This window comes from Carlito syrichta, unplaced genomic scaffold, assembly GCF_000164805.1.
Source record: "Carlito syrichta isolate Samal-C Ts95f unplaced genomic scaffold, Tarsius_syrichta-2.0.1 Scaffold314870, whole genome shotgun sequence".
NCBI classification, from domain to species: Eukaryota; Metazoa; Chordata; class Mammalia; order Primates; family Tarsiidae; genus Carlito; species Carlito syrichta.
In genome coordinates, this window is record NW_007258966.1 from 535,971 (window position 1) to 546,495 (window position 10,525).

A 10,525-nucleotide genomic window follows, 5' to 3' on the forward strand; every position below is an offset into this window, starting at 1 on the left:
CTACCCCCCTACCCCCCTAACCCTCATTTACTCCTGGTCAAATGACTGAAGCTGAATTATTTACAGAGCCATTAATATCCTTTTTACCTCCTTTGTCCTTATTTGTTTCTGGAGTCTTCACATAGGCTGCCTATGTGAGAAAACACAGCATACAAACTCACAGAATAACACCCCCACTGGCTTTGCCACTCAGGGAATTATCTGACTCTACACTATAACATGGCCTTGTTTACCAGGCCAGGGATCCCTGAGCTCATGCTGTGAGGTTGGCTTCCATTGAATTTCCTTCCCTTATTGCAAAGTCCCCTTCACAGCCTCCCATTAGAATCCTGGGGCTCGCAGCTACTTGATGCTTTTCAATCCATAGAAAGCCAAGTCAGCCATTCATTTGGGTCCTTGGGGGCCCAAATACTTCTGTCGTCATTGATTTAATCCTTTGGTTTTTTAATTTCCTTGCTTTGTACCTGAACATTCCACTTTGGCAGCAGCTCAGGAGGTTAATCCCATTGACCAACTTTAAAGCATGGTGAAAGAAGTCTCAGAATACCTAGGAGACCAAATGAGCCTAGTAGGCTTCTACAGTACTTGACTCTAGGGGGTCTTTCAGCCTTAATGCCAAGGAACTGGCTGACTTAACTCCTTGCTTAAGGGATTAAAAGGGCAGCCCTGTATTCAAGGCTCCCTGGGAGGCTGAAACAACAGCTCAGTTTTAACCTCTACTTCACCGATTGGCTCAGGAAACAGCCATTGTGGCGTGATTCAGGCTGGAAGTACTAGGAAACTAGAGCCCAGTTGCCACCCTGGCTTCCCAGAGCTCCATTCAGAAGCTAAAGTGTCAACCACATTCATAAGGGGAGAAAAAGTTATAATCAGAAGGGGTTTGATCTTCCCACCAGCTACTGTGCCATGCTAGAAGGAATAGCCATTGGTGTGGCACTCTCAGTAGTAGCTGCTGATGCTTCAGCCAACTAAGAACTCCACCTTTTAGCAGTTTGCATATGCCATTGTTAAAAAACCATTTATAAAGCCTAACAAGTCAATCAGCCAGAAGCTATGGAAATAGGCAGTGGCCCAGATCTGGCAGAGCTTCACTTGACAGCTGTCCTGTGTTCTCTCCCGTGCTGATTCAGGACATCCTGGAAAGAAAGGTTCAAGAGGCGAGATAGGTCCCCCTGGATCATTTGGAAAGAGAGGTCTGCCTGGGCTAAAAGGCCTTCCTGGATCTCCGGGGCTAGTTGGCTTGCTGGGAAGTCCAGGCTTGCCAGGGAGTATCGGTTTGCCAGGCCTCCCAGGCCCAAAGGGTAAGTGAAGTGATCAGTGAAGTGACCAGTGGGAGCCCAAAGGAGCATTTAGCTGCCAAGCATGCCCCTTCTGCCCAAAAATGGGGAGCAGGGAGGGAGTTGAGCAAAGCTTTTTGTGGCAAGATAGTTGGATAAGACTAGTGCTAAAGGAGGACCCCCACCCAAGGTAAGTCCTCACTGCCTGCTGGGTGGAATATTATGCTGAATATTATGGTCAGTAAAACCCAGGGCAGCAACAGCCATGCTGGATTTACTCATTTGCATGACCCCTATCCCAGAACCTGACAGTTCTCACTTTTATTTTTCCTCTTTTTATTTTTATTTAAAATTGTGGGGTACAATTCAGGGCTAGGTATACAAATATTCACCGTGCAGGTACCCATATCTATGAGATGTGCCCCCCTTCCCCAGGCAGATATCAACTCCTGTCAATCCCTCCCCCCCATCCCCCCACCCCCGTCCTGCAGTTTCCCACCACTTTCAATCCTTTTCTTATAGTATGGTCATCATCAATAATTCAGAAAATAACAGATGCTGGAGAGGATGTGGCGAAAAGGGAACACTTCTACACTGTTGGTGGGAGTGTAAACTAGTATATCCTCTGTGGAAAACAGTGTGGCAATTCCTAAAAGTTCTAAAAATTGACCTTCCTTGTGACCCCGCAATCCCCCTACTGGGAATATACCCATAAGTTCTCACTTTCTGTAAATGCCCTGATAGCCATCAGTGGTTGGGCAAGAAGCATCTCCATTTTAAACAGGGGAAAGTAACTGGTTTAAAGTCACACAACTGGTTAGCAGCAAAGTCAAACCAGAGCCCCTCTTGTAGTCTCCTAGCCTAGACTTTTTTTTAATCTGTGTCACACATAAGCTCTAGCTTGGCCGATCATAAGAGAGGGGCTCACTTCTTCCTTCATTTGTGATGCATGTCTATAATCAGGGAAGTAGTATAATGTGTAATGGCTAAGAGTTTGGTAATGACTAAGACTTTGGAATTAGAGAAACGTGGGTTTGAATCCCTTCTCTGCAACTTATTAGCTGTGTGACTTTGGACAAATTATTTAACCTCTCAGAGCCTCCATTTCATGGTACGTAACCTCCCTGAGCCTTCATTTTCTTGTCTATAAAATGGGGATAATAATAGAAGTTCTTGTTTCTCAACAGGTGAGAAGGGGTCCATTGGACTGATAGGTTTTCCAGGGGTGCCAGGTCTCCCTGGTATTCCTGGAGCAAGTGGATTAAAGGGAATTCCAGGATCTATCGGAAAAATAGGACCATCTGGACAGGCTGGTAGTCCTGGTGAAAAGGGTGAGATGGGGAATTGAATTCTGGAACATGCTTCTCAATGTATATTTTGTTTGTTTACTCTGTCATTCCTGTGGTTTGTACCAATGCTGTGTTAGATAATAAGATTTGGGGCTTCTGAATTAAGTCATTTTAAGCCAAAAAAACGAATCTCTTCTGAGTTAACACTGCATGTTAGGGGCTGTGTGTGTATTTCAGTAGCAGATGATCAATGGAGGAGGGTTTTGAGTAAGGTCTAAAGTTGCTGGTGGACTTTGGATTTGGAGAAGGAGAGGGCATACACAGAAATGCAAAGTTGGGGGAATGGAGGTGGGGAAGAAGATGGAAGGGCCCAGAAAGAGTACTGAAGAAATGATATGAAAGGTCAGTCCTTGCCTGACCCTGTGTCTAAGCTCTCTTTCTCACGCTGATCTCCCAATCTCCATCCTTGCAGGAGACAGAGGCGATCCAGGGCCAGTTGGAATACCCAGTCCAAGACCTCTTGTGCCAAACCTTTGGCTCAAAGGAGACAAAGGCTCTCAGGGCTCAGCCGGATCAGATGGATTTCCTGGGCCCAGAGGTGCTGGGGCAGGGGACAGGCAGGAGAAATGCCAAAGAAAGGTTTTATAACCAAACTTGGCTTGCGTCCTGAGTAAAGGCCCTGAAGTACAAGCCCTGCCCCCACCCCCACCCCACCCCCAGAGCAGTGGTGTGGCTGGCAGCAGGGGTCCAAGAAGGCTGCCTTACCTGGGTCTGAGGAGTTCCTGGACATTGAGACTGCCATTTGTCATTGCCACTGTGAAACAAAGGTTTTCAACCACAGAATGTGGTACCCCTGGGGGGGAGGGGTGGTAGACAGTGGGCCCTGAGCACTGAACTGCTTTCCCAGTGCTAGAGCTAGGGTGGTCCTGACAATGCCCCGTAAGGCTGAGAGCATCTTTTCCTGTTTCACATCCACCCTTAAGCCAACTATCCCCTTATCCTGCACTTAGCCTTGACCCAGGACACCTGCATCTTAGTGAGCAGGTTTTCTCTTGCCTAGAATCTTTTTCCAAGGCCTTTTGCTTCTTTTCCAGGTGACAAAGGAGACTCTGGCCACCCTGGGCCATCAGGCCTGCCTGGAGTTTCTGGCTTCCCTAGCATTATCAAAGGACTTATTGGGAGGCCAGGCTCCCCTGGCTCCATAGGACTACGGGGCTTACCTGGCCTGAAAGGGTCCCCTGGGATCACAGGCTTCCCAGGAATGCCAGGAGAAAGTGTAAGTGAGCCCAAATCTTTGTCTCTTTACCAGAGAAGGGTCTCTATCAAAGGAGGACATGCCCCCACTGCTCATCTTCCTGATCCCAGCCCTGTCTCCCAGGACATCCTCTTCTTGAGTCTGACAGGCCTTCCCACCATTTTCTGAAATCCCACCCTTCTCTGTCTATGGTCACATTATCTCCCCGACATGGCAAAGCCTCCTGCCTCTTCTGCAATTGCCCAATATTTGCCTATCCTTCAGGCCCCAGCTCAGGCATCATCTCCTCTGGGAGTCCCTGAGCTGGCACTCTACCCTTCTCACTGCTGACATTAATCTCCAGTGCTTCTGTGAGGGTCTGACTTCCTCAGTGAGATTATTAGGGCTTAAGAACAACAACGGCCTTGCACACTTTTTTTCTTCACCCCACCACCAGCATTCCACATTGAATTGGGCACTTCCTGAAAATTCAGTGCAGACTTCTTGATGTTTTAATAGAAAGGTCTTTGAAGCTCTGCAAAGGGGCAACTAGCTAGGACTCAAGTCCAGCTTTTCTGGGCTCTTAAAAGGTGGGGTGGTATAGGAGGCTTAACAATAAGTCCGACCTAGATTTGAACCTCAGCTCCATGACTCATTAGCCCTGTGACCTTGTGCACATGTTTAACTTCCTCAAACTTCACTTTTCTCATCTGAAAGAAATGGGAATAATATTCAGATGTCCTTCAGACAGTTAAGGGGTTAAATGAGATGATACATGTAAAACACTTAACGTTGTGCCTGGCACATGGCAGCCTCTGCATAAATGGTAGCAGTATCGAAGGACCAATGTGAAAAAATGGTAGCAGTATCGAAGGACCAATGTGAACTGAGTCACAGAACACCTATGCTCCCTGCAGGAAAAGTCCCTGTTCTTCTAATGTGTCAAGCCATCTGGTGGCGAGAACACACACACACACACACACACACACACACACACACACACACACACACACACACACACACCACTGAAGCAACTGCAAAATAGTTTTAGACTGAATAGTCCTGATTCCTCACATACTAGGAGGGATGGAAACAAAGTGGGAGGGCATTCTGGGAGGAGTCCCAACATGATTAGAGACTCACGATTAGAAGATATGGCAATGTGCTGGATGAAACCAGACAAGGAAGCAGGCAGAATGGAGGGGGTGTCCTGGGTAGTGGTCCAGTGAACACAGTGACCCAGCCCAGTACTCAACCTCCTGACCAAAGAACTAAGTAGCATGTGTCTTTTCTGAGTAATGTGTACATCTCAAAGTGAGCTAGTCATCCCAGATGCCAGGGAAGAACTGTACCGATGGCAGCTGACATGTCCACTTCCCAGACTCAGAGAGCATTTTGGATATTGGCTAGTGAAGACAGCTTTTCCTGGAAAATGATAACATTTCCCCAAATTCAGACTAGCACCTGCACACGTACAGCCTGCTACCTGGTGGCAGAAAGACCTTGTGTTCCACGTGGAACTTATGGCATAGGCCTAGCTCTGCATGGTAAAGCAGCACTTCATCCTACCCATGATGGCTCCAGAGCTTTAGCAAGGGTGGTGGTAGCCGACTGTCTGCAGAGTACTTAAGAGTGCCTGGCTTAACTATCATGTTCTGTATTTTCTAAGAGATTCATTAGAGCAATCACACTTTGATTTTTCAAGTTTCCAATTTTAATGGGCAATGGGAAGTTATGACTGACAAGAAAAGGATTAATCTGCAGATAAGAATCTTTCCCCTACAAACTCTAAGTATGGGCTTCTGCCCTTTGCTCATCACTTTCCCATTTGTAGGATGTACCCTCCATACACATACAATATACTCTTGCCACAGAGTGCATGATAGACATCTCTCAGGCAGTGGTTCAGTGAGAGGAGAGGGAGTAAGAAGGTGGGCAGTCCTGAGTTCTAGGTAAAATTAATAATTTCCGTATTGATTTGAAGGGTTTACAGGGTCTCAGAGGGACTCCTGGACTCCCAGGAACATCTGGTTTCCCAGGCTCAAAAGGTAAGAATCTGTTCTCTTTTAATGTGTGTGTTTTTTTAAGAGCAAAGTGGATTTCTAGCAAGCCTAGGGCTGTCTTTGGGGGGACTGTATTTAAGGGTAAGTGACTTGACTTGCATTTTCTCTGTGGCGAAACCTCCTCTGTAGCCCTTGTTTCTCAAAGACAATGCAATAAGCAGTGGCATCTACCAAGATTTTTCTCCATGGCTTTCATGGAGCCAAGAAAAAGGCTGTCCTTTGGCTTTGTGGTTTGACTCATCTGCCTTCCAGACTCAGCAGCATAGAAACTTGGCTCCAGTCTCTTCCTCTGATGAGCCCAGCCCGCTGGGAAGGAATATTTCCCATTCTTGCTGGCATCACTCTTCCATTATGGTGATGTTTTAGGGCCCCACCTATCATCTTCTCTACCCATATCAAACCTAGGAATGTGTTTCCCAGTGGAGATGTGCTGCATATAACAGCATTTCATGCTGGTAGCCTGGTAGCACCCCAGCTCCTGAATGGTGATTGGTCACCTTTTACTCAATGGATAATTTTGTCAAGGGACTTCTTTGGCTACATTAAATCTGAAAAAAGTCTTATGTTCAAAAGATCTGGATATAAAATGAGCCATAGATTCTCCTGACCATTTAATCAATGTTTTGGTATCCTCAGGGGATCAAGGCCAAATGCTTGAAATTTCTGGTAGCCCAGGATCCAGGGGACAACGTGGTGAAACTGGTTTTAAAGGTAAGGTTGGTATATTTTTGTCTCATGCCTCACAGACTCCCCAAAACCGGGGATTGGAAGGAATCTTGGAGGTCAGTTTCCAAGTTCTTTGACTTCCATCCAGTGCAGAATAAGTCAACCTACAAGTTTCCCATGCAAACCAGGCTACTCCTCCTTCAAGACTCAGAGGCTGGCAAAGATCTTTGGGATAATGGCATCCACTCCCTTAGTTTATAGATTGTTATCTCAACTGTACTTCTCAAACATTTCCACCCATTGCTCCCACTTCTGGGGGGCACTCAGAACAAGTTTACTTACTTCTCAATTGGAAGGCACCTTTCAACTGTGAAGACAGCTTCCACTACCCTTTTCAGAGTTTCTTCATTGGATCTAGCTCCCTCAGCAGTTCAGAATCCACTTTCCCATGGAAGAACAAACTGCTGAAAATGTGACCTGATCACTCAGCAATTTTTTTTTTTATTTTGTAGGTGCAAAAGGAAAATATGGGCAAATTGGTGATGTGGGTTTCCCAGGCAATAAGGGTGAAAATGGAAAAGTTGGTATTTCTGGAGACCTTGGCCTTCCTGGCTCCCCAGGTACCATGCCATATGATAACTTTATTCTGAAAGAGTTGGGGTTAGCTTTCAGCTTTATCCCATTCTGAACTTCTGCCTTGGTTTCACATTTAGGACTGCCAGGAATTGCAGGTGTAAGAGGAGACCCAGGACTTCCAGGTCCCTCTGGTCACCCAGGGGCAACTGGGCCCCTGGGACCCCCTGGCTTAATAGGACCCAAAGGTATGTGCATTTAGGAGCAGGCAGCGGGGAACGATGTCTTTCCCTCAAATAAATAACAGTAATTACTTTATCTTAGAAGGCACTACTAGAGTTAAGCCATACCTAAGGGGTCATTGGGCCACATGAGGAATAATGGGAAAGGAGAATCAAGAGACATGAAGGCAGGCAAGCATGAATGGGAAGAGAAGAACATGGGATCCATGAAGAGAAGAGTGAGCAAGCAAGGTCGTTGCCCTGGCATATGCAGCCTTTCCCTGATCTAGAGATTGGGCAGCACATTTCTGGAACCAATCTCTGGCCACTGGCAACTCAAGGTCTTGTCATTGCCACTCGGAGTTTTTCTTGGTGATACTCAATTAGCTACCTAGCTACCACCTTACTCTTAAAGCTGCATTGGTCTCTGGTAAGAGTCATGAGAACCTAGGGCAAAGGGTGTAGGTTAAGGGTGATCTGTTCTCCTTTGGGGCATTAAGTAATACCTCAAGAAAGACCAGGACTTTAAAATGAGGACCTTGCAATGCCTTTGAAGGGAGGTAGCTACCTCTTGCTGACCCTTACTGATTCAGAGTTGCTGGAACCATTTCTGATATTCTCTCTCTTCAGGCTTCCCTGGATTTCCTGGTTTGCATGGACTGAATGGGCTTCCAGGCACCAAGGGTACCCATGGCACTCCAGGTTAGGAGGACCCCAAGGGCAAGGAGGAGGGCACCAGCTCTTCTAGAAACCCGGCAGGGTCTCGACATGAACTCTCGACTGTGGTGTATTTCATATCCTTGAGCTCATAGATCTTCTTACCAGTCTCCAATTTGAGGTTCTCTGATATGAGGAGAAAAGAGGATGGGGTTTGTCCTTCTACTTGAATGAACTCTCCTTCCTGCTATTTCAGTGCTCTGCCTCTGGTATCTGTTGGGCAGGCTTCTCAGGCCACAGGCAAATGAGCTAGGCATGATGGTCTCACCCTCACTGAGCTCGGTCCCCTCCCCATGAATCTCCTCCTAGGACCCAGTATCACTGGTGTGCCTGGGCCTGCTGGTCTACCTGGACCCAAAGGGGAGAGGGGATCTCCAGGAACTGTCATCGGAGCTCCAGGGAAGCCAGGCTTGAGAGGACAGAAAGGCAGTAGAGGTAAGTGAGTCCAAACCAGGTTTTGTAGAAGTTGAGTGAGGCCTTGCTGGGAGAGTCAGGTTTGGGTTTCATCAGGGCCATGTGACTCACAGGATTAAGCTGTGCATGTCTTCACATCTCTGGGAGTCTCAGAACCCAGTGGGAATGGCTGCTGAAAAGAGAGGAAAGGCCATGCCTAGCTGTGAGGGGTATCAGGGAGCAGTTTACCAAGTCTCCTCTAACCTCTGGATTCCCTCTTGCTCTTTCTTACTAACTTCAGGGCCTCTCTTGCACATTTGGCCAGAGCCTGAGTTTAACAGTCCTGAGAGACAGGGCTTGTTCACATAGCGAGGGGATGGCCAGAATTTCCTTAATGTCCAGTGTGGATGTAACTCCTAGGGCCCTGGGAAGACAGTGTGGCAGCAGGAAGGAGCCCTAGACTAAGAGGATACATGTCTCCCCGGGACAGCATCACAGTGAGCACTCAATTAGGATTTGTTGGGCTTACAGGAAAGCAGGTTCTACCCTGATCTTGGCCCCTGGCTGAGAACATAGTGAACATGGCCTGAAGTCCCTTTCTAAGCCTCCTTTTCCTCGCCTTTTTTTTTAAGTTGAGAAAGCAGAATTTATTGAGAGGACAGAAAAGCTCCCACAGTGGGAGGGGACCCAAGGGAGTTGTCCTTCCCCACCTTTTAAAAAGTGAGAATGAATTCTCATTCTTCAACTTTTCCTCAGGAATATTCTAAAGAACCATACACAAAAGGTGCCAAAAAATATATATACACATTTTAAGAAAGGAAAAAAAAACTGTATTAAAATTGTAATACTCAATATATACTGATAACACAAGATGAATACAAATCACATTTGACTTCTGCAATTACAAGAGGTGCTCAAAGTGGTAACTATCAATGTCCAGACACTTCTGATTATGGCGAACTACTGCAGGACTTGTTGCTGTCCAAGGCCTCCCGGTTCTTCCTTTGTGCACATCACACACAGTACCATGCGTCTCAAACATATCACAAGTGCGTGCAATTGTTAGACGTGTTGGAGGTTCTGTTGGATACTCACGCCTCCATTGTTATTGTACTTACACAACCCTCTCAGATTTCAAATACCATTTCAAAGTGGTCTTATGCTCCTCAAACGACAACTATGGTTCCACCATTTTCTTTGACTGTCCTGCCTATCACATGGTGATGCTAGCATTCATTTGATTAACATCATCTTTTGAGCAAGCATCATACTACACATTGCTACTGTAATTCAATTTAATTTCAAAAAGGAATACATAGATAACATCTCTTAAAATGTGTGTATACTTTTTTGGCACCCCTGGTTTATCCCAGTCAATGTTAACCAGGAAATGAATTCAGTGTAACATCATGGTTAAGACTATGAGCTCTGAAGTCAGATTAGCTGGGTTCAAATTCCAGCTCTGCCTCTCACTAGCTATGATTTTGTACAAGTAAATTACTTGTTCTTCAGTCCAAAATGAGTAAAATGAGCATAATAATAGAATCTACTTCATAAGTTTTTTGAGTGATCAACAAGGAGTGAGATAATATATGTACAAGCTCAGTGCCTTGCACATAGTAGGTGCTCAAGAAATGTTGGCTGTTATATTATTACATGTTACCTGGGGGAATCATATTTGTAAAATGTTCTCTTCCTCATCACTTGCCTGAGGCCTCCTAGCACTTTGTTCATGTGCATGTTTGTATAATATTTGTATGTTTTTCAGGAACTATATTGATACATTAATTCATTTCCTGATACATTTTGAATTGGTACATCTGCTGTTTCTGTGTTTACTTTTTCCTTTGATTTGGGCCAAACTGTTCATTTCTGAAAACGAACAGCTTTTCAGAGTAAGGGCTCAAAGCAGAGGCCAAGCCTGCAGAGATATGGTTTCTTTCACAGGATATAGGGAAGAGGGGACTGGATAGAAGCACAGGGGTGTTTCCTTTTGTTTTCAAATCTTGTCTGATCATTTAATTATTCATTTTTCTTTTTCTTTTTTTTTTTTTTTTTTGAGTTGTAGTCTCACTCTGTTGCCCAGAACTGG

The 10,525-nt window shown here is 45.7% G+C and overlaps 1 protein-coding gene across 5 annotated transcripts in view; it reads left to right on the forward strand.

Moving 5' to 3' along the window:
* Nucleotides 1-10,525, forward strand: part of COL4A6 (collagen type IV alpha 6 chain) — a 310,397-nt gene that overhangs the window by 284,841 nt on the left and 15,031 nt on the right. For 3 of the 5 annotated variants that reach the window (XM_008072174.1, XM_008072175.1, XM_021706003.1), the window contains 10 exons: nucleotides 1,131-1,301; nucleotides 2,465-2,608; nucleotides 3,039-3,164; nucleotides 3,661-3,842; nucleotides 5,785-5,848; nucleotides 6,500-6,574; nucleotides 7,042-7,149; nucleotides 7,243-7,350; nucleotides 7,954-8,025; nucleotides 8,350-8,475. In XM_008072174.1, the coding sequence (XP_008070365.1) occupies nucleotides 1,131-1,301; nucleotides 2,465-2,608; nucleotides 3,039-3,164; nucleotides 3,661-3,842; nucleotides 5,785-5,848; nucleotides 6,500-6,574; nucleotides 7,042-7,149; nucleotides 7,243-7,350; nucleotides 7,954-8,025; nucleotides 8,350-8,475 (1,176 nt within the window). The remainder of the gene's footprint in view (nucleotides 1-1,130; nucleotides 1,302-2,464; nucleotides 2,609-3,038; nucleotides 3,165-3,660; nucleotides 3,843-5,784; nucleotides 5,849-6,499; nucleotides 6,575-7,041; nucleotides 7,150-7,242; nucleotides 7,351-7,953; nucleotides 8,026-8,349; nucleotides 8,476-10,525) is intronic. The other 2 variants (XM_008072176.1, XM_008072177.1) reach the window with 1 other exon arrangement.